Source organism: Pongo abelii, chromosome 11 (genome assembly GCF_028885655.2).
Source record: "Pongo abelii isolate AG06213 chromosome 11, NHGRI_mPonAbe1-v2.0_pri, whole genome shotgun sequence".
Classification (NCBI taxonomy): Eukaryota; Metazoa; Chordata; class Mammalia; order Primates; family Hominidae; genus Pongo; species Pongo abelii.
This window is the reverse complement of record NC_071996.2, coordinates 133,604,982-133,628,350: the sequence shown is the minus strand read 5'-3', so window position 1 is coordinate 133,628,350 and position 23,369 is coordinate 133,604,982. Positions and strand designations below refer to the sequence as shown.

The following is a 23,369-nucleotide window of genomic DNA, read 5'->3' as shown; positions in this document are numbered from 1 at the left end:
AAGCATTCAATCTTTCACCATCAAGTGTGATGTTAGCTGTGAGTTTTTGTAGATGCCTTTTATCAGATTGAGGAAGTACCCTTCAATCGCTAGTCTGGTGTGTGTTTTTTTAATCATGAACGGGTGTTGTATTTTGTCAAATACTTATTCTGTATCTATTAAGATGATCATGTTATTTTCATTTTTTCCTTTTTTAAAATTTTTATTTATTTATTTATTTATTTTTGAGAAAGAGTCTTGCTCTATCGCCCAGGCTGGAGTGCAGTGGTGTGATCTCAGTTCACTGCAACCTCTGCTTCCTGGATGAAGTGATTCTCCTGCCTCAGCCTCTTGAGTAGCTGGCACTGCAGGCACGTGCCACCACGCCTGCCCGGATAATTTTTGTATTTTTAGTAGAGACAAGGTTTCACCATGTTGGCCAGGCTGGCCTTGAACTCCTGACCTCAAGTGATCCACCTGCCTTGGCCTCCCAAAGTGCTGGGATTACAGGCGTGAGCCACTGCACCAGGCCGTTTTTCTTTTTGTTGTTTTGTTGTTGTTGTTGTTGTTGTTTCAGATCTTGCTCTTTTGCATAGGTTAGAGTGCAGTGGTGGGATCAAAGCTCACTGTAGCCTCAAGCAATCCTCCCACCCCATCCTCCTGAGTCGCTAGGACTATAGGCCCACACCTCATCCATTATTCTATTGATACTATCTATTACATTAATTGATTTTCAAATACATACCAACCTTGCATTCCTGGGATAAGTCCCAGTTGGTCATAGTGAGCTCATTATTTTTATTTATTTATTTATTTATTTTAGAGAGAAGGTCTTGCGTGGTTACCAAGGCTGGAGTGCAGTGGCACCATCATAGTTCACTGTAACCTCAAACTCCTGTGCTTAAGCAATCCTCCCACCTCGGCCTCCTGAGTAGCTGGGACTACAGGTGCATGCCACCACACCCAGCTGTTATTTTGAATTTTTATTTTGTAGAGATGGGTCCTCACTATTGAGGTTGCCCAGGCTGGTCTTGAACTCCTGGCCTCAAGCAGTCACCCTGCCTTAGCCTCCCACAGTACTGGGATTACAGGGATGAGCCACCACGACTGGCTAAGTTAACTGTTTTTAATAATTAAATAAGTGTCCACGAAACCAGCATGATAATAAGGCACATCTAATCATACCCATGCCTTCTCCCTGTCATCCCTGACCTAAATCCCATGTTCATCTTTCCTTGCTTCCCTTTTTGGATAGTTGCACTGTACCTAGATGCGTTCCAAAAATATTTGGTTTAAGTTTTGTAATTTTGCATAAAGAGTATTATGCTTTTTTCTACTTAATATGTAATTTCTAAGATTCAAACATGTGGTGTATTAATGGAGTTGATCCTTTTGATTGCTGTATAATATTCCATTGTGTGACTACTATGTATGCCACATTAAAATAGTAATTATGTAAGCCATAACTATGTATCCCATGTAACTATTAAAAATAGTAACTATTAAAAGAGTAACTATGTATGCCATATTAAAATAATAACAGGTCCAAATCTGAACTCCTAATATCTCCCCTAAACAAGCTCCTCCTGCAGACTTCCCATCTTTGTTAAAGTCAGCTCCATTCTTCCAATCACTTAGGCCAAAACCTTGGAGTCATCCTTGACTCCTCTTTCTCTCACACATTCAATCTGAAAGCAAATCCTACAACTCTGTCTCCAAAGTATATTCAGATCCAATTTCGTTTTACGACCTTCATTGCCATTTCTATGGTCCCAGTAGCCATTGTCTCTCGCTTGGATTATTGTAGTCATCTCCTAACTGATTTTTCTGCTTCTGTTCTGTTCTGTTGTCCTGCATCCTCTTTCCAATCTAGTAGCCAGATATATCTTGGTAACTGTCATGTCACGTCACCCCTCTGCTCAACTCTTTTTTTTTTTTTTATAGATAGAGTCTCTCTCTGTTGCCCAGGCTGGAGTACAGTGGTGCCACCTCTGTACTCCACCTCTTGTGTTCACTACAACCTCCACCTCCTGTGTTCAAGCGATTCTCATGCCTCAGCCTCCCAAGTAGCTGGGATTACAGGCGTGCATGGCCACGCCCAGCTAATTTTTGTATTTTTAGTAGAGATGGGGTTTCATCATGTGGGCCAGGCTGGTCTCAAACTCCTGGCTTCAAGTGATCCACCTACCTCAGCCTCCCAAAGTGCTCGGATTACAAGCGTGAGGCACCATGCCCGGCCCCCTCTGCTCAACTCTCCAGTGGCTTCCTGTCTCTGAATAAAAGCCATTTTTTTTCTTATGATTTTCAAGGCCTTAGGGTGATCTACAGACACTTCCCTCTGCCTTGTGGCCTTTGCACCTGCTACTCTCCCTGCTAGGATGAGCTTCCTCCTGTCATTCTCGTGGTCTTATTGACGCTTTCTCTCCCTTCTAAAGTTTCCCATCGCAATAACCCTTCAATTTCCCTGTCCTTGCCTAATTTTTTTCTTAGTGCTTATTACTAATTGTATATATATGTATGTATATATATACATATATAGAGAGAGAAATAAATACACATACGCATATATGCATTACATATATATAACTTGTTTGTCTTGCTCACTGAAACATATACTTAGTGCAGAAAAGCATTTGTGTTGGTTTTGTTCATTGCTGTATCCCCAGCACTTCATAAAATCACATCATACACGTTCAGCAAATATTTGTTGAATGAAAAAATAAATGAATAGCTGAAAAGTAACTACTAGCACATATGGTTTATGGTTCATGGATAAAGCATAAAAATGAGGCCTTGCTGAAATCTGAAAGTAAATTTATGAGGCACTCAGAAGCCACGACCAATGTCATCTCAGTGTGGTGGTTCTCATGAGACTCCAGGCTGCTGAAGGCTGCTATCAGCCCTGCAACCTCCTTCTGTCCCCACAAGCCATGCTGAAGTCCGAAATCCCTGGAGGCTGGTTTGGCAGCAGGCAAAGACTGGAGATACCTGCCAAGACCAGATGTAACCAAGGTCCCCACTTGGTAAAAGCATCTGCACTTAAGGAAAGATAAATCCAGTCACAGGGAGAATGCTGGGTGGGCACAGACTGACCCACCAAGCCAAGAGGTGGCACAGATTTGGGTACAGCACTGGATTTCTGGCCATGTGTAAGAGAAATCATTTCCTTCCTCCTACATAAAACTTTGCCTGGCTGTGCAGCGTGTGGCTTGCCCTGTGATTTCTGAGCACACTTGCATTTCAGGCACATGTGTTCTGGATTCTAGTGTTTGATCTCCCACATTAAACTCAGAGGAGTGGGGAAGAGGGCCATACTGAGAGACAGAGGATATTCTTGGTGACCATGTGGGTTGTGGGTCATCTTTACATCTGGGCTGGCTACAACAATGAGGCAGTCATGGTGACACTTTAAGGCATTTCTCTAACCCCTTCAATGTTCTGTGCTAGCAACTTCCACAAAAGCTAATTCTATCCCACTCTGTGCCTATTCTACACCATTAAACCACCAAAATTAAGGCACAGATTGTCCAAATTCTTAGTTTCACCCCAACTCCAAGGTGGGATTATGAAATCAATTGAGTACATGATTAGAACTAAGAGAGGAGGCTTTTACAGGCAGCATGTGAATTAGTTTACATTCTTAAGAGGCAAGGTTGTTAGCTAATGCAATTCAATTAAAGGTAAGATTGCTGGCCGGGTGTAGTGGCTCACGCCTGTAATCCCAGCACTTTGGGAGGCCGAGGCGGGCGGATCACCTGAGGTCAGGAGTTTGAGACCAACCTGACCAACACGGAGAAACCCCGTCTCTACTAAAAATACAAAAAATTAGCCAGGCGTGGCGACGCTTGCCTGTAAATCCAGCTGCTCAGGAGGCTCAGGCAGGAGAATCGATTGAACCCAGGAGGCGGAGGTTGTGGTGAGCCGAGATCACGCCATTGTACTCCAGCCTGGGCAACAAGAACGAAACTCTGTCTCAAAAAAAAAAAAAAAAAATTCTTAAAAAAAAAAAAAGGCTGCTATTGAGAGAAAATATATAATTTGCCTAAAAATCAAGAGAGAATGTCAGGTTTCTCTACTTCAGATACATGAAAAGAGTTTAGCGCTTATATTTTACATTCTAATTGAAGGTGGATTTTTTTTTTTTTTTTTTTGAGACAGAGTCTCGCTGTGTCACCCAGGCTGGAGTGCAATGGCGCAATCTTTTCTCACGGCAACCTCCGTCTCCTGGGTTCAAGCAATTCTCCTGCCTCAGCCTCCTGAGTAGCTGGGATTACAGGCACCCACCACTATGCCCTGCTGATTTTTGTATTTTTAGTAGAGACGGGGTTTCACCGTGTTGGCCAGGCTGGTTTCAAGCTCCCGACCTCGGGCGATCCACCCACCTCGGCCTCCCTAACTGTTGGGATTACTGGCGTGAGCCACTGCGCCTGGCCTGATAGTGGATTTCTATTTATTTAACCCAGACATACCAACTTATGAGTCACAGTCCTCTTTGCTTTGGGCCTGTCCTCAATCCACCTGTGTCACTGAGAGACCAACAGACAGGTAAGAGCAATGAAACTTATGAAGACAAAATAATTGATCAGAAAAGGCTTCATGGTCCAGAGTAGAAACTTCTCAGACAGCCAATTAAAGACTGCCTGGGTGTGTGGAGGTGGGCTGAGGATTACAAAGCAGCACAAGGAAAATTTTGGAGTCATTTGATTGAGGTGGTAGTTTCATAGACATGCTGTAACTCATCAAATTGTACACTAAATATGCATAGTGCATATGAGATCCATCCTACCTCCATATGCCGAAACTCATCCAATTGGACACTAAATATGCACAGTTCATATGAGATCCATCATACCTCCATAACTGAGCAAGTTTTCAGAGAAAAAACAAAACAGACTTAAAAATCTTACAGACTTCTTTTCAAACAAAATGGATCATTGGGAATTGAAGTGCTTGTCAGGAACCCTAATCTTGCTGTCAAAAGCCTGCTTGAAATGAGTGGATATGAGAGGCACCGCCCAAGGGAACACTAACCATCCAGTTGCCCGTGTTCTTATCAGCAAAAGTAAGATATGTAAACCACTGAAGCCTAGCACCTCATCAAAATGCCCTCACTTGGCCACAATTTCTCACAATTTTCTCAAAATTTTTTTTCTTTTTTTTTTGAGACAGAGTCTCACTCTGTCACCCAGGCTGGAATGCAGTGGCGCGATGTCAGCTCACCTCCCAGGTTCAAGCAATTCTTGCCTCCCAGATTCAAGCAATTCTTGCCTCCCAGATTCAAGCAACTCTTGCCTCCCAGGTTCAAGCAATTCTTGCCTCCCAGATTCAAGCAATATCGTGCCTCAGCCTCCCAAGCAGCTGGAATTACAGGCAGGTGCCACCACACCCAGCTAATTTTTGTATTTTTAGTAGAGACGGGGTTTCACCATGCTGGCCAAGCTGGTCTTTAACTCCTAGCCTCAAGTGGTCCACCCACCTTGGCCTCCCAAAGTGCTGGGATTACAGGTGTGAGCCACTGTGCCCAGCCTCAATTATGAGTTGATATAAGATTAGCTGGGCATGGTGGCACGCTCCTATAACCCCAGCTACTCGGGATGCTGAGGCAGGAGAATCGCTTGAACCTGGGAGGCAGAGGTTGTAGTGAGCCAAGATTGCCACTGCACTCTAGCCTGGGTGACAGAGTGAGATTCTGTTTCAAAAAAAGAGAGAGAGAGAGAGCTGATATAAGAAATAGCAATATAGGCCGGGTGCAGTGGCTCATGCCTGTAATCCCAGCACTTTGGGAGGCTGAGGCAGCCAGATCACTTGAGTCCAAAAGGTCAAGACCAGCCTGGGCAACATAATGAGACTCTGTCTCTATAAAAAGTCAAAAAAATTAGCCAGGCATGGTGGCGTGCGCCTGTAGTCCCAGCTACTCAGGAGGCTGAGGTGGCAGGATCGCCTGAGCCCCGGAGGTTGAGGCTGCAGTGAGCTGTGATCATGCTACGCACTCCAGCTTGGGTGACCAAGTAAGGCAATGTGAAATACATGTGAATTTTTTTTCAAAGAAACGAAAAAGAAGGAAGAAAAGAAAAAGGAAAGGAAGAAAGAAGGAAATCTGTGGTAGGCAGAATAATGGTCTCCCAAAGATGTCCACATCCTAATCCCTGGAACCTGTGAATTTGTTACCTTACATGGCAAAAGGGGAATTAAGGTTGCAGATGGAATTAAGGTTGCTGATCAGCTGACCTTAAAATAGAGAGATTATCTGGATTATCTCATTAGACTCAGTGTAATCCCCAGGGTCCTTAAAAGTGGAGAGGGGTGGGGGCAGAAAAGAGGAGACAAGGCAATGTGAGTATGGAAAGAAGACAAAATGACGCAGCAGTGCTGGCTTTGAAGATGGAGGAAGAGCCACCAGCCAAGGAATGTGGGCGGCCTGCAGAAACTGGTGGCTCTCCCCTACAGCCACGAGAAGGAACACAGCCTTGAAGGTGCCAACACCATGATCTTAGCCCAGTATGACCCATTTCAAACTTCCGACGTCCAGAACTGAAAAATAGTGAATTTGTGTGGTTTTCCTCTGCTATTACTGTGGCAGTTTATCACAACAGCAGTAGAGAATTACTGCAAAACCTTCAGGTGGGAAAAAACAGCACAGGCTTCATCGACTCACACATTCACTTCAATAATACAGAAAACTGTCCAAGGCAAAGCACTGTGTTGTGTGCCCTGCTGGGAATGAGGTAGGGAGGCATTGAGATGAAAGTTGTGCCCGGTGCCCACTAGGTAGATAATGGACGTGCAGAAAGAGCAGGGAGAGGTGGGACCCAGGGTGGAACCAAGAATGAGGGCGGCCAGTCACGGTGGCTCAGCCTGTGATCCCAGCACTTTGGAGGCCAAGGCCAGAGGATCCCTTGAGTCCAAGTGTTCGAGACCAGCCTGGCAATATAGTGAAACCCGTGTCTCTAAAAGAGAGAGAATAAGGGACTTTGAGTCCTCTTTGGCCAAAAATATTGCAGTGAGGGTCTGTTTCATCCCTTCTCTCCCATCTCAGAGAAATGGAGGCTACTGCTAGTCTCACTTGCATCCTGGATTAGGTTTCAGGACCTTTCCTCCAGTGATAAATGTGCAGCGCCTTAGCGGAACCTCAACCAAAGCTATAAACTTCAACCGGCCACAAGAGTGTGCATGTGAGGTGACTGCATTTTTTTTTCCCCCTGCCAAACCAGAATTAGCCGGTATAGGAATGAACGAGCATGAAGATTTGAAATTGCTCCGATTGGAAGGAAGCCCGGGTTAGGTTTGGGCACCTCCAAACGCACCCTTTTTAAAGCCACCTGGACTGAGGCGTCGAGCTTTCAGTTCCACCAAACGCTCACCTGGCCTGGCAGCGAGCGGCGGAAGAGCCCGGGAGCCCCTCACAGAGAGCACCGAGCCGGGAGGAGAGCTGAGCCGCAGGCACCCGCATCTCCAGGATGATAGGCGACATTGCAACAAATCTCTACATCCAGCAGCTCAGGGGGCTCCAAGCAGAGCAGCAAGTTCGAGGATCCGGGCGTGGAGCCGAGTGAGGCCGCAGCCCAGCGGGCCTCGGGCGGTGAGTATCCGAGGCCGCGCGCGCCGCGGGCCTGGGGAATGGAACGGCGCCTGGGGCATCGGAGCCTAGGTTTCCGATGGCCGCTGCACCCCAGGGACCCCCGAGAAGGGGCAGCCCCAGCCCAAGGCAGGCTCGGGAAAGGCTGCCCGGGCGGTGGAGGGCGAGGCTGTGCCGGGGCAGGTGGTAGTGCCAAGGCCGCCGCGGGGGCTTGGGAGCTGCGGGAGGGCAGGGTAACCGGCGGTTCAGGGCAGATCGCCAGGCGGAGCTTGGGGACGCGCGCCTTGCTGCTCAAGCTGGCCGGGCCCCCGCGAGCGTCATCCGGGGCACCCCCGTCCGGCTGGAGAAGTGCGCTCTGCCCGGGGCACAGCCTCGCTGCCGGGCTGCTCTCTAGGCCCGTTTGGGACTCGAACTGGACAGTGATGAGGCGCAGAGCCGGGAACCCGAGGCTGCGCCTAGGGACTTCGGGGGGTGCGGATGCCTCTCTGCACAGGCTGTGGTGCTGCAGCCGGCCCAGCTTCCCCGCGGGGCTGCTGGCTTCCGAACGCGCCGAGGGATGCGGGGTGCCCGAAGTGGGGATGTGGTCTTGGGGTGCCGAGGGAGCGGGAGCACCGAGCGTGGGTCGGGGCGGGAGCTCGAAGGGTGGGGCGGGAGGCCGGACCCCGCGGGCACGATCCCGCACCCAGGGCGCGCAGAGGCTGGGCCCCCTTAGCGCTTCCGATCGAGACTCCTCAAGAGAGGCTGAAATGGGGTGAGAGACCGGGGACGGCCATTTCGGGGCTAAACGCTTCCAAGGCCATAACGATGTTTTAGGAGCTGAACTCTGCTTTCCAATTAAGCCATTTTCTTCCTGAGGAAAAATTGATTCGGGCTCATTAACAAGGATGACTGAGGGCCATTATTGGGGATTAGAGAGATTCCCCTTTGCCTTGTCTGGCTTCTTTGTTTGCGTGTGCGTGCGTGTGCGGCTGTGTGTGTGTGTGTGTGTGTGAGAGAGAGAGAGAGAGAGAGAGAGAGAAGAGAGGGGAGAGAGGGAGTGTTGGGGGTGGGAGGAGGTAAAACAGGCTTGGGATCCTGCAGGCCTGGGTTCCGATTTGGTTTCCACAGCCTGCTAGTTTAACCTCTCTAAGCTTCATTGCTCCCGAGAATCTGATGGCTCAGATTCTTCATCTGTAAAATGGGGACATTCACGCCAATTGGACTGGATCGCGTTGGAGAAGCCACCAAGCACAGTCCCTGACCCAGAGCGAAGCATGTGTGTGTTGAGTCCTCCTAATTCGGTGTGAATTTTTCGATTCTGTTTTTCTCCTGTGCTGTCTGCACCAGCTCAGCTCAGCTCCCCAGCCTTCTCCGCGGCAGCTTCTTCAGCCTGCTGGCCGCAAGTGCGCCCTCTAAAGGCCCCAAATGCCCTGTACACACCAGGTGAAGAGCGCGGAAGCGCCTGCAGAGCAGAAATTAAAGGTGAACCCCGCACTCACCTGCATGGGATGCAGAGCCGCTGCCACCACGCTCTGCGTAGCTTTGGGGAAGACTGTAATTTTAATTTTAGCTTCGTGCTTCCCGCTTTCCTTATGTGTAATGAGCTCACCACATGCAATATAATAACAATAGCCAAATTAAAAATGAATGACTTGGCCCAGCGCGGTGGCTCATGCCTGTAATCCTAGCATTTTGGGAGGCCGAGGCGGGTGGATCATCTGAGGTCAGAAGTTCGAGACCAGCCTGGCTAACATGGCGAAACCCCTTCTCTACTAAAGATACTAAAGATGCAGTGGCACACACCTGTAGTCCCAGCTACTCGGGAGGCTGAGGCAGGAGAATCGCTTGAACTCGGGAGGCGGAAGTTGCAGTGAGCCGAGATCTCACCAGTGCACTCCAGCCTGGGCGACAAAGCCATAGTCAAAAAAAAAAAAAATGACTTGCCTATAAAACTTTCTACACTACTGTAGAAAATTTAATTTTGTTCTAATATCTGAAACACCTTAGAAGGATCTGTTATTTTCATTTCTGCCTATTATCACGTAAATATGTAGCTGACCTAGTTTCATAGCCTATATATGTTACCCCCCACTTACAATTTCTTTTTCATCGTCTATGAACTCATTTGGGGAGAATGGAAGGCTGACTATTGCTCCCGTAATCTTCCCATTTTCTTATTTCACCCTCTTCATAACGAAGCCCTAATATTTTTTGTCAAGCTTCCAGTAGCGAGCTTGCTTAGAGTGAGTTACCTTTTACTTTTTTTTTTCTTGAGGTAGTCTCGTTCTATCATCCAGGCTAGAGTGCAGTGGCACCATCTCAGCTCACTGTAACCTCTGTCTCCCAGGTTCAAGCAATTCTGCTGCCTCAGCCTCCTGCGTAGCTGGGAGTATAGGTGCGCACCACCACACTGGCTAATTTTTGTATTTTTAGCAGAGAAGAGGTTTCACCATGTTGGCCAGGCTGGTCTCAGACTTCTGACCTCAAGTGATCCATCCCTCTCAGCCTCCCAAAGTGCTGGGATTACAGGCATGAGCCACCGTGTTCTGCCACATTTTACATATTAATCCTTAGCAGAAGCCCCACATTCACTGCCTCAGTGTGCCACATACATATCGTCATTTTACATGTATGTCAGGATGTAGAAAATGTAAGGGAGCTCGAAGGCCCTATGGTGGACAAAGATATGGAGCCTGGGGGTACAGATACACCCTCTAAGTTCTCCCTCTCTCCAGGTGTGGAGTAGGATTATAATACTAAAATTATTCTTATATCTTATATAAATACATATATAATTATACATGTATAGAATTATATGAATGCTACAAGCAATCTTGGAGTTGGAGGGATAAACGTTTGTTTTTCTGTTGTCTTTTGTTTTCATTAACTAGTTGGTCTAGAAGTTAACCATGAATAGTCAAAACAGTAATTACTTTTGGAGAGATTTAAGTGTGAAATACAAATGACTCCATTTCTCAGCAGATCTACAGGGGCCTCCTGAGGATCCAAAAGAACTTTTTGGGCCAGGCATGCTGGCTCACGCTTGTAATCTCAGCACTTTGAGAGGCCAAAGCAGGTGGATCACTTGAGGTTAGGAGTTCAAGACTAGCCTGACCAACATGGTGAAACTCCGTCTCTACAAAAATACAAAAATTATCTGGCATGGTGGTGCACACCTGAAGTCCCAGCTACTCGGGAGGCTGAGGCAGGAGAATTGCTTAAACCTGGAAGGTAGAGGTTGCAATGAGCCGAGATCATGCTACTGCACTCCAGCCTGGGCAATGGAGTGAGACTCCATCTCAAAAAAAAAGAACTTTTTGCCCCATCCCTGCCTGCCACCAGTGCTCTGCATTTGATACTATATTCTACATGCACCCTTGTGCCTCTTGAATAAAATTTGTCCATTAAATGCTATTCGGTGTCACTTATTTATGAACAAACTGGAAATATCAAGAGCAGTTTGATGGCACCTACATCTCTTCACCCATAAATAATTCAGTAAGAATATAAAGTTCTTATCATTGATTTAGAAAAGTGCTTAATATTTCAACCCATGGGCTGAAAAACTATAACTTTTGTTTTTGTTGTTGTTGTTGTTGTTTGTTTGTTTTGAGACGGAGTTTCACTCTTGTTGCCCAGGCTAGAATGCAATGGTGCGATCTTGGCTCACTGCAACCTCTGCCTCCCAGGTACAAGTGATTCTCCTGCCTCAGCCTCCCGAATAGCTGGGATTACAGGCATGTGCTACCACACCCGGCTAATTTTGTAGTTTTAGTAGAGACAGGGTTTCTCCATGTTGGTCAGGCTGGTCTCACACTCTCTACCTCAGGTGATCCGCCTACCTTGGCCTCCCAAAGTGCTGGGATTACAGGCATAAGCCACCACGCCCGGCCTAAAAAACTCTAACTTTTAAATTTGTATTACTTCAAAGCCTTCCTTGGTTGTAAATGAACTTCAGGAAAATGCCACGTATTGTTGTTTCATCATATTAAACATAGCTGAGCATTTTCCCATGGATAGCAAAATGACATTTTTATGAGCTATTCACACCTTGTGTCAAGCTGCCTGGTTCTCCTGTTTCTGGCTCCTCAGGATTCTGCACACAACAGAGGCAGAGGGAAGACAATCACCAACCATCCCTTCTGAACCCTCTCTGGGCTCATCCACTGGCCCTTTGACAATGCAGCTCTGCTCTGCGCTGTGAGCTTTGGAGAGCAAGGGCTGCCCCATCCCTTTCTAGCCCCAAGCAGGCTCAGACATTGGGACGGGGACAGATACACACATACACAGACACACACACACACACACACACACACACACACACACAAGCCTGAAACCCAAGACAGACTGGAAGACTTCCCAGTAGAGGTCATCTTGCTTTGTTTTCTCTTTTACAAGTCAGCCACTAATTTACCTGGAGGTAAGAGGCTGATCCAGACAATATTTAAAAGGTAGCTTTTGTTTTCTTATAATACAGGTAATATATATCTATTAAGGAACTTTTTTTTTTTGAGACAGGGTCTCACTTTGTCTCCCAGGCTGGAGTGCAGTGGCATGATCACAACTCACTGCAGCCTCAACCTCCCAGGCTCAAGCAGTTCTCCCACCTCTGCCTCCAGGTAGCTGGGACTACAAGTATGCGCCACCACATGTGCCTGGCTAATTTTTATTTACGGAGACGAGGTCTCACTGTTGTCCAGGCTGGTCTTAAACTCCTGAGCTCAAGTAATCCCCCTGCCTCAGCCTCCCAGATTGCTGGGATTACAGGCATGAGACACCACACCTGGCATATTGAGAAAATTTCTCACCACTAAGATAAGTAGAAAGAAGGGGGAAATTACTGGTAAGACCATCATTCGAAGAATAATCTCCATCAACATTTTTCTTTGTTTTGCTCCAGTCTTTTTTCCTATGGATACATGTCTTTGTAGAAATAACAAAGAGATTATTACATATGTCAAAAATAAAGCTGTCTAGGGCTCTTTGAAAAGGTACAGGGTCACACTAAAGTGTGAACTTTATTATTGATGAGAGACCTACATTGTCTAGCTATGCTACAATCAATTGATTTAACAAGTATTCTGGTGTTAGATAGTAAAGATGTGTTCAGGGTCTTTTTTCACTGTTTCGGGGTTTCACTATTATAAATTAACTGAATCTTGAAGGATCAGCAGAAGAGGTGAGGAGGCTGGAAGGAGAGAGGAGGGGAAGGAGAGAAAATCACACACAATAGCTGGGAGAAGGTGCTGAAGGGACTCCATCCTAATGATAATTCAAAGGGATGAAGAAATTGGCTTTTTTTTTTTTTTTTTTTTGAGACAGAGTTTCGCTCTTTTACCCAGGCTGGAGTGCAGTGATGTGATCTCACCTCACTACTGCAACCTTTGCCCCCACAGCTTCAAGCAATTCTCCTACCTCAGCCTCCCAAGTAGCTGGGATTTTAGGCACCCACCACTATCCCCAACTAATTTTTCTATTTTTAGTAGAGACAGGGTTTACCATGTTGGCTAGGCTGGTCTCGAACTCCTGACCTCAGGTGATCCACGCACCTCAGCCTCCCAAAGTGCTGGGATTACAGGCTTGACCCACTGCACCCGGCCTGCAAATTGGCTTCTGAGATAAACATTTTATCACTCCCAGCAATCTGGATAATGGGAGGTAGCCAGATGTGTGAAGGAGGAAGGACCCAGGCCAAGAGCAGCACTGCACATAGGTGCTGTAGTGGCTGAGGACTGGACAGCTGTTGAGGAGATGGAATAATTTAAAACGTAAAAATAATAATGAGAACAAGGTGTGACAGAAAGAAAGAAGATGAGCTCCAGACAGATCCACTAAGTTGCTCCTCCACTGGTACCCTTGGTTCCCCTACACTCATTTTTTCCCCCAGTAAACCCTTAGCCAGAACCAATGCTCTAGTCCAGGGGTCAGCAAACTTTTCCTCTAAGTGGTCAGAGTATTTTAGGGCTTTGGGGAAACATAGCCTTTAGAAAGATAAAGTAATCCCAGCACTTTGGGATTGCAAAGCAGGAGGATTGCTTGAGACTAGGCTGGCAGCATGGTGAAAGTCCATCTCTACAAGAAATTTTTAAATTAGCCAGTTGTGGTGGCGCATGCCTGTAGTACCTGCTACTCAGGAGGCTGAGGCAGAAGGATCACTGGAGCCTGCTAGTTCAAGGCTGCAGTGAGCTATGATTACGCCACTGCACTCCAGCCCGGGTGACAGAGCAAGACCCTGTTTCAAAAAAAAAAAAAAAAAAGGTAAAAACAAACAAAAAATTCTTAACTCAGATGTGGATAGAAACAGGCTGCAGGCACTGTGCAATTTGCCACAATCTGCTCCTCTCTCCTACCGGTCCACATCAGAACACTCCTGAGAAAAGCCCTACGATTCGAGACTTCTTAGTGCCTTTGACACCCAGAATGGATAGTTTTTTTACATCACCCTCTGCCATGGCAACAAAATGATTTTCAGTAATAATCATGTAATGGTCAGTAATACTCATTATGTTATTGTTCTTCTGTGTTAAAATAATTAAAAGAAGAATATATTTCCATTTTAAAGATATTAAGCCGGGCAGAGTGCTTCATGCCTGTAATCCCAGCACTTTGAAAGCCAAGGCAGGAGGATCACTTGAGGTCAGGAGTTCAAGACCAGCCTGGCCACCATGGCAAAACCCTGTCTCTAATAAAAATACAAAAATTAGCCAGGTGTGGTGGCACACGCCTGTAGTCCCAGCTACTCAGGAGGCTGAAGCATGAGAATTGCTTGAACCCAGGATGCAGAGGTTGCAGTGAGTCAAAATTACGCCACTGCCCTCCAGCCTGGGTGACAGAACAACACTCTGTCTCAAAAAAAAAAAAAAAAAAAAAAAAGATATTGTTCAAATTGAGTAAAACATTTCAAGTATTAATTTAAAATGTCACTTTCCAAACCAAGGTTTTGTACTTCGCAGTCTTCACTGTTTCACTATTTTAAATTGTAAACTAGAATCTCCAAGTGAGTTCATAGAGTGACAGAAGTGAAGTGACTCGAGATCTGGTTCTTTTTATGGACAATAGTTGTGCTGGCACAGTTCACCTAGAGTGCTCTGAGAAAGGCGGCGACACATAACGCCACAGGGGTTGTGGGTATGGATTTTGCCAAGTGGGTATTGTTTTGCCAACAATTCTGAACTCTTAGGAGCTTCCTCTCCCAACTAATGTGTGTAGCTGGGGCTACACAGGTGCCAGGGTCAACTGTAAAACCAGGAGTTCTTGAAATAACTTCCATGTAGAATACAATGTTTACAAAAGGATGAGAAATTAAAACCGGCTAATTTGAAGCATACGTATACATAAGTAAAATTCAACATAATTGGAACTTAGACCAACTAAACGTTTTTTCAGTGTAATTGTCTAGAATTGCTGGCATGTAGTGATGATTTAGAAAGCAAACCAACTCTTAGTTGTTTGTTGTTTTGAAGTCCTCCAGCTTATTGCAACCTCCGGGGCAGAGTGCTCCCTGGCTCTGTCCTTGGTGCTCCATGGCCATAGCTGGGCAGTGGGACCCTGCAGGGCTCAATTTGACCTTTGGAACTGCCCAGCAATCATTTCCAATTGTTGTAGGCAACAGTCTTTTCCATTATTCCGAGAATTAAGGCTCCTACACAACCTCCGCCCTCCTCATTCTCAGCCGATAACCTAACTTCCTGCTTCACCAAAGAAATTAAACCATCAGGTGTGGCTTTTCATCCCACTACTTACCATCATAGGTCCATCCACCCCCTCCTTCCTCCAGACTCAGAGGATGGGTCTCTCTTCCTAATAAAGACCAATCTGTTTCACCATCTCCAGGATTAGTCATTATCATCATAACATCGCTCTCTCTCCACCCCTAACTCCTGCTCCTTATCCTCAGTCTTTATACACACACTTAATTCTCATCCAAAAAAAAAAAACCATGAAAAATGAAACAGGTCAGGCACAGTGGCTTACACCTGTAATACCAGCATTTCAGGAGGCTGAGGCAGGAGGATCGCTTAAAGCCAGGAGTTCAAGACCAGCCTGGGCAACATAGTGAGACCCTGTCTCTACATACATGTATACATACATACATACATACATACATACATACATAGGAAAATTAGCCAGGCATGGTGGCATGTACCTATAGTCCCAGTTATTCAGGAGGCTGAAGTGGGAGATCCTTTGAGCCCAGGAGTTCAAGACTGCAGTGAGCTATGATCACACCACTGCACTCCAGCCTGGGTGACAGAGCAAGACCCTGTCTCAAGAAAACAAACAATCAAAAGAGGAGCTAGCATCCTCTAGCTCCATCTAGCCTCCCTCCTCTCATTCAAACATCTTGAGAGATAGATCTATGCAAAGAACCCATCTCATTATGTCTCCTCCTGATGTAAATTCAGCCAATGGCTGTTCATTATGTACAAGATAAACTAAAAACTCCTTATTTGGCTCACAAGGGCCCTGCATGATCTAGCCCCTGCCTGCCTGGTAACCTCACCTGGTGACCTGTATGTCACCACAGTATCTATTCAAACTCCTTTAGTCTGATACCCTATTTTTGAAGTAATTTTCTAGTAACTAATTAAGTTCCCCATGTAAATACTAGGAATGGGGTTGGGTGGAGGGGAGTAAAGTCTGTGTCTTGTATAATGAGACATAAGTACCACCATTATTAGAAAGCTATGTCTTTCATTGTAATCAATTGGCCTTATCAGTCTCTCCTGAATTGGGTTAGTATGAGCCAGACCCCCTGAGGCTGATCCACTCTGGCTGCACTGAACAAATTAACACTTGCACCCACAAAAACTGAGAACCGGATCCTTTGCTAGGGGCCCCACCAAGGTGAACCTACCCTGAAAGGCTGCCTGAAGCCAGATCTTCCTTCTCCAACATCTTTCTTGTCACCTGTCAGTATCCATCTCTATAAGGGAGACAGGGTATGGGCTTTGGAGTCAGGACTAACTGGGGTCAAATCCTAGTTTCCCAATTGACCACACTAAATATAGGCCTTAGAAAATCACCTTACTTCTCTGAGTCTATTCCCAAGATTGTAATACCTATATATGTGATGGCTATAAGATGAAACAGGTTTCATAAAAGCACTTGATCCTGGGAAACAGTAAGGAGTCAAATCTCTATGGTGACAAAGATTAACCTGAAGATCAGATGTGATACTGGAGCCACTTTGACCCTGATGGGGAGGTAGAGCTGTACAAAGAAGATGAAGATATTTTTCCTTTTGATGTTCCATGAAATTATTTGTTATATGTATTTCAGAAAAATCTTGGAAAATGTATACCAGTCATGAAGATATTGGGTATGATTTTGAAGATGGCCCCAAAGACAAAAAGACACTGAAGCCCCACCCAAACATTGATGGCGGATGGGCTTGGATGATGGTGCTCTCCTCTTTCTTTGTGCACATCCTCATCATGGGCTCCCAGATGGCCCTGGGTGTCCTCAACGTGGAATGGCTGGAAGAATTCCACCAGAGCCGTGGCCTGACTGCGTGGGTCAGCTCCCTCAGCATGGGTATCACCTTGATAGTGGGTATGTTCATGTGTGACCTGTTGTAAAACTGAATCGTTATCGAATGACAATTCCCCACTGTAAGTGATGTTTTATATTGTTGTAACATTCAATATTGGATGTTACTAGCTACTATTTTTCAATTGTGATAAAATATGCATAACATAAAATTTACCATTTTAGGCTGGGCACGGTGGCTCACACCTGTAATCCCCGGCACTTTGGGAGGCCAAGTCGGGTGGATCAGTTGAGGTCGGATGTTCGAGATCAGCCTGGCCAACATGGCAAAACCGTGTCTCTACTAAAAATATAAAAATTAGCCAGTTGTGGTGGCATGTGCCTGTAATCCCAGCTACTTGGCAAGCTGAAGCAGGAGAATTGCTTGAACCTGGGAGGTGGAGGTTGCAGTGAGCTGAGATTGTGCCATTGCACACCAGCCTGAGAGACAAAGTGAGACTCCCTTTCAAAAAACAAATAATTTTACAATTTTAAGCATTTTGAGTCCCATTAAGTAAGCTCATATTTTTGCACAACCATCACCACCATCCATCTTTAGAACTTTTTTTCATCTTCCCAAACGGAAACTGTATTCAATAAACATGAATTCCCCATTCCCATCGTCCCTCACCCCTGGCCACCACCACTCTACTTTCTGTCTCTATGAATTTGACTATTCTAGGTACCTCATGTAAGTGAAATTATACAATATTTGTCCTCTTGTCTCTTGTGTGATATAACAATTTAAATATTTTAAACATTTGGAGTATTTTAAAAATTGATCATTTTGGCTGGTCCAGTGGTAGTGGATTATCAGAACTTATTAACATTAGTGTCACTAAAGTTGGTATACAACCACTGACTGCTAAATTTAACTGGCTTTAAAAACAAAAAAACAAAAAAACTGTCATTTAAAAAACTTCATTTAGCCCCAAACTCTGTTTGCCTAACCATTATAATTCATTATCTACCATTATAAATCTCTGCTTATTTAACATTTATGAATACTTTTAAAGGTAAAAATTTTAGATAAAACACTATAAAAGTCCAGTAACAATCTCATTTCAGAGTTCTGATTTTTTTTTTTTTTTTTTTTTTTTTTTTTGAGACAGCGTCTGGCTCTGTCTCCCAGGCTGGAGCACAGTGGCACAATCTGGGCTCACTGCAACCTCGGCCATCCAGGTTCAAGCTATTTTCCTGCCTCAGCCTCCCTAGTAGCTGGGACTACAGGCACCCACTACCACGCCCGGCTAATTTTTTTGTATTTTTAGCAAAGACGAGGTTTCACCATGTTGGCCAGGCTGCTCCTGACCTCAAGTGATCCACCTGCCTTGGCCTCCCAAATTGCTGGGATTACAGGCATGAGCCACCATGCCCAGCCTGAGTTCTGATGTTTTCAATTTGAAATATTATTGATTATTCATTATTGAAAAATCTTCTAAACTGTTTCTAGAAAGATTACTGATATATAGCTAACAGAAAGGAATAACAATATTTTCTTGTATTTTTTTTTTTTTTCTTTTGAAACGGGGTTTCTCCTTGTTGCCCAGGCTGGTCTCGAACTCCTGGCCTCAAGAGATCTGCCCACCTCAGCCTCCCAAAGTCCTGGAATTACAGGCCTGAGCCACTGCATATCGCTGCATTTTCTTTTTTTAAAAAATTGTTTAACATGGGAACATAGATTCAAGTTTTCCTGAATATACACTCCCTATTCTTGTATTTTCTAGTTAAACCTAACCACATAGCAATCTATGAAGTCAAGTCTTATACAGCTGGAGATACTAAACCTGGGAAGTTATTATAAATATAATGCTATGATGGCTAATGTGTTTCAGTTTGAAAATGAAATAACTCTTACTGTCAATTAATATTTAATAAGCATCTATGATATACTAGGGGCTTTCCCTTACATTATCTCATTTAATTTTATTTCCCTCCCTTAACAATGCGCTGAGGTAACCACCACTATGATGTTTTTCAGTTGTTTCACTTAAAGGTGAAAGCCATATATTTATATCTAATTGTTTGAATTTAAAATATTTATAATATATTTTATACTGGAAACATAAACGGCCTCTAATCTTTTTCGGTTTTGTGCAAGTATGCGTATGCCAGGCCAATGTGTGTCTGATTGGAATCTGTGCTTTTTCAGTGATTCCCAATTAGTCATTAATTGCTTGAATGCAATTCAGAGACTTGTTGATCTTGGCTGGCATTCAACTCTTTTTTTTTTTTTTTTACTTTTTGTAGAAACAGGGTGTCACTCTGTTGCCCAGGGTGGAGTGCAGTAGCACAATCATAACTCACTGCAGCCTTGAACACCTGGGCTCAAGCGATCCTCCCACCTCAGCTTCCTGAGCAGCTAAAACTACAGGCATATGCTACCACGCCCTGCTAATTTTTAAAACTTTTTTGTAGAGATGGGGCCTTGCTGTATTGCCCAGGTTGATCTCAAACTCCTGGCTTTAAGAGATCCTCCTGCCTCAGCCTCTCAAAGTGCTGGGATTACAGGTGTGAGCCACTCCACCAGCAATGTTATTTTTGATAATACAAACAATATTAAGGCCAGCCACAGTGGTTCACGTCTATAATCTCAGCACTTTGGGAAGCTGAGGCGGGCAGATCACCTGAAGTCAGGAATTTGAGACCAGCCTGGCCAACATGGTGAAACCCTTTCTCTACTAAAAATACAAAAAATTAGCCAAGCATGGTGGCAAATGCCTGTAGTTCCAGCTACTCGGGAGGCTGAGGCAGGAGAACTGCTTGAACCCGGGAGGCAGAGGTTGCAGTGAACCGAGATGGTGCCACTGCACTCCAACCTGGGCAACAGAGTGAGACTCCGTCTCAAAAAAAAAAAAAAAAAAACCAAAAACCAATATTAGTAACAACAGTAGTCCTAATGATAGACAACAAGGACAAAGTGTTGTTTCTCAAGTTGTGTGGCATATGTGTGTGTGTGCATGTGTGTATGCTTACCAGAAGGGAATTAATACGGATAGTTTTAAAATTAAATAAAGGCACCATTATGTATGTCAGAAAATTACTGATAAATCATTTTTGTCTGTAACATTATTGAACTGACTTCTTCAAATCTGCACTGTTTTGTTAAACTAGGACTGTTTGTCATAGGAAACACGCAGGTAGGTTTATTTCAGTGTCGGGCATGTTCAAGTTTTACATCAGTTGTAATTCTACTTTTGTCAATAAGTTAGTAAAGGAAAACTGTGTTTCTAGAACACTTAAAATCCAGCTTTCCTTTTTAAAAATATATTTGTTAGGGGTAAAACAAAACACAAGTAGATTTAATCTTGGAAGTGTACACACGCAGTAACATCAAAAAAAGACTCAGAAGAAGGCCAGGATATGAAATGTCCCAATATTTTCCAAACCATCCAGTAAGTTGGTCTTAGATATTATGTTTCATAAGTCCTATGAAAATAAGCCACAGAAACTAGTTCTGAAATTATTGGATATGGTTTTAAAGATGATCCCCAAAATAAGAACCCCTAACTCATGGTGAAATGTGATGGTCATACTTAATTTAATTGACAAGTAACTGTGTGTTCAGAATTTTTTTTGAGAGTCCCTGAATTCCACACTGTGGAATTTCATATTTTAGACTAATCCTTCTACAGGGAAAGCTGCCTGCCAGATAAACATTTTTTGCTCTGAGTTTCAGAAATCATAACACAGCAGGTCTCATAGTTATATAAATGAAAGGTCTTTTATTCTATCTATTTACCTTAAATTACTGTTCATTATCCCAAGCTTCCTGGTACAGGGTGGCTGCAGATTTGTTGAGCAACCTCGGGGAAACTTTCCAAGCCAGAAACACGCAGTAACAGCTCTCCTTTATTTAGCACGTACTGCATGCCAAATGCATGTTAATGTACATGATCTCATTTGATCCTACAACACTGGAGGCCAGACCATTGTCTGTATCTTACAGAGGAAGAATATGCAACACTCAGAGACATTAAGTAACTTACTGAAAGTTGAACAGCCAGTAAGTGTAGGACTGGCTTTAAACCTGGTCCATGGGACTCCAAAATTGTGTCTCCTATGACACTGCCTGCCTTTACATCAAATAAGAACTGAAAACATACTTGAAATGAATAATACAAATGGTTTTTACGTTCTAATCATTGTAAGCATATTTGGGCTACCTCTTAAATTTAAAAAGGTCCATGGGTTTTTTTTTCTTCTTTTTTTTTTCTGAGACGGAGTCTCGCTCTGTCACCCAGGCTGGAGTGCAGTGGCGTTATCTCAACTCTCTGCAATCTCCACCTCCCGGGTTCACGCCATTCTCCGGCCTCAGCCTCCCGAGTAGCTGGGACTATAGGCGCCCACCACCACACCCGGCTAATTGTTTGTATTTTTAGTAGAGATGGGGTTTCACCGTATTAGCCAGGATGGTCTCGATCTCCTGACCTCGTGAGCCACCCGCCTCGGCCTCCCAAAGTTCTGGGATTACAGGCATGAGCCACTGGGCCCAGCCAAAAAATCCATGATTTATATGACAGTAGTTGAAAGTCCTCTCTCGGGCAGTGGTTTGCATATGGCAAATTCAATAAATATGCATCGTTTCCTTGTTCTTTTTTTTTTTTTTTTGAGACGGAGTCTTCCTCTGTCACCCAGGCTGGAGTGCAGTGGCACGATCTCGGCTCACTGCAACCTCTGCCTCCTGGGTTCAAGCGATTCTCCTGCCTCAGCCCCATGAGTAGCATGAATTCGTCACTGTCCTGCAGAAGGTCCCAACTTTTAATAAAACGTAATCACCTTATTTGTATTGTAAACCAAAAAATATCTGAGACTGGTCTCAATCAATCCGGAAGTTAATTTTGCCAAGGGTAGGGACATGCCCGAAAGAAATAAACACAGAATCACAGAAACAGTCTGTTACCTGTGCCTTTCTCCAAAGATGATTTTGAAGACTTCAATATTTAAAGGGGAAAAGTGGGCTGGCGGGGAAAGGGAGGGTACAGTAATCCACGTGTTGCAAGAGAAAAGGTGCAGATAGGGGAATCATCAATTTTGTATTCATCTCACACTTAGTAAATCAGCACTTTTACATAAAATAAGGTGAACAAGAGTAGCTACCTGTGGAGCTATATAACCCTTTCTCTGGGACTATCTGCTTAGGAATAAAAGGAAAGTCAGTTGCTTGCGTGACTCAGCTTTCAGCTTAATTTTTTTCTTTTGGCAGAGTGAATTGGGGTGCCAAGTTTGTATTTTCCTTTCACAGTATCTACAGCAGCCTTTGTGATGCTAGCTCTCTGAATCATTCTTGGTGGATGCCCTATTGTTGGGGGAATCCACAGGCTACACAAGATAAATTACTTGCTAAATCACTTTACAGCAGTGATTGTCATCTTGATTGCACATCAGATCCACCTGGAGAGCTTTAACTTCCCCCTCAGGCTGCACCTGGGATGGGCTCCAAATATCAGGATTTTTTTTTAAGCTCCTAAGCAACACCACTGTTCAGCTAAGGCAGACAGTTCATTGATTTAGAGGCTCTTAACTCTTTACTGTGGTGAGGGGTTACCCTAAGAGACCTGGAGTTCAAAGCACCTGTAACCATCCCTGAGCACGGCCAAGGCTCACCTGTGATTGCTCCTCTCTTCAACGGCGCTTTTTCCAACCTGTCAGCTGCCAGGATGGGTCAATAAAATATAACTTCCTGAGGGTGTTCCCCACAGCAATGGGACACTTTTTTTTGAGATGAAGTCTCACTCTGTCACCCAGGCTAGAGTGCAGTGGCGCGATCTCAGCTCACTGCAACCTCTGCTGCCCAGGTTCAAGCGATTCTCCTACCTCAGCCTCCCAAGTAGCTGGCATTACAGGCATCTGCCACCGCACCTGGCTAATTTTTGTAGTTGTAGTAGAAACAGGGTTTCACCATCTTGTCCAGGCTGGTCTTGAACTCCTGACCTCGTGATCCACCCACCTCGGCCTCCCAAAGTGCTGAGATTACAGGTGTGAACCACCACACCTGGCCAGGACACTTTATTACAGTGGGAAATGGTCCAAGATTCAGATTCCTTCTGAAAATGAAAAAGTCAGATAATGTGAATAATCTCATCCTAAAACACTGAATTACTCTATAAAAGTGTGAGTCATGGTAAAAAGATTGTATCTCAATTGTATGATTCCCCCTTCTCCTTAGATTGTGAGGGGACTTCTTTTATTTTCTTGAAATGGTGGTTTGATTTTGGCAATGCTAGTGGACCATCAGTAAACAGCGGGTAGAAAATGAAACTGAGCTGGCACAGTGGCTCACATAATCCCAGCACTTTTGGAG

General features: G+C 44.7%; 1 protein-coding gene across 2 annotated transcripts in view; it reads left to right on the top strand.

Annotated features, from left to right (window-relative positions):
* Window positions 1-7,137: 7,137 nt before the first annotated feature.
* The window catches only part of SLC16A14 (solute carrier family 16 member 14), a 34,190-nt gene continuing 17,958 nt past the window's right edge, over window positions 7,138-23,369 (top strand). The window contains exons 1-2 of one of the 2 annotated variants that reach the window (XM_054549945.2): window positions 7,138-7,558; window positions 16,817-17,089. In XM_054549945.2, the coding sequence (XP_054405920.1) occupies window positions 16,831-17,089 (259 nt within the window). In that variant the 5' untranslated portion in view covers window positions 7,138-7,558; window positions 16,817-16,830. The remainder of the gene's footprint in view (window positions 7,559-16,816; window positions 17,090-23,369) is intronic. The other variant, XM_002812953.4, reaches the window with a different exon arrangement.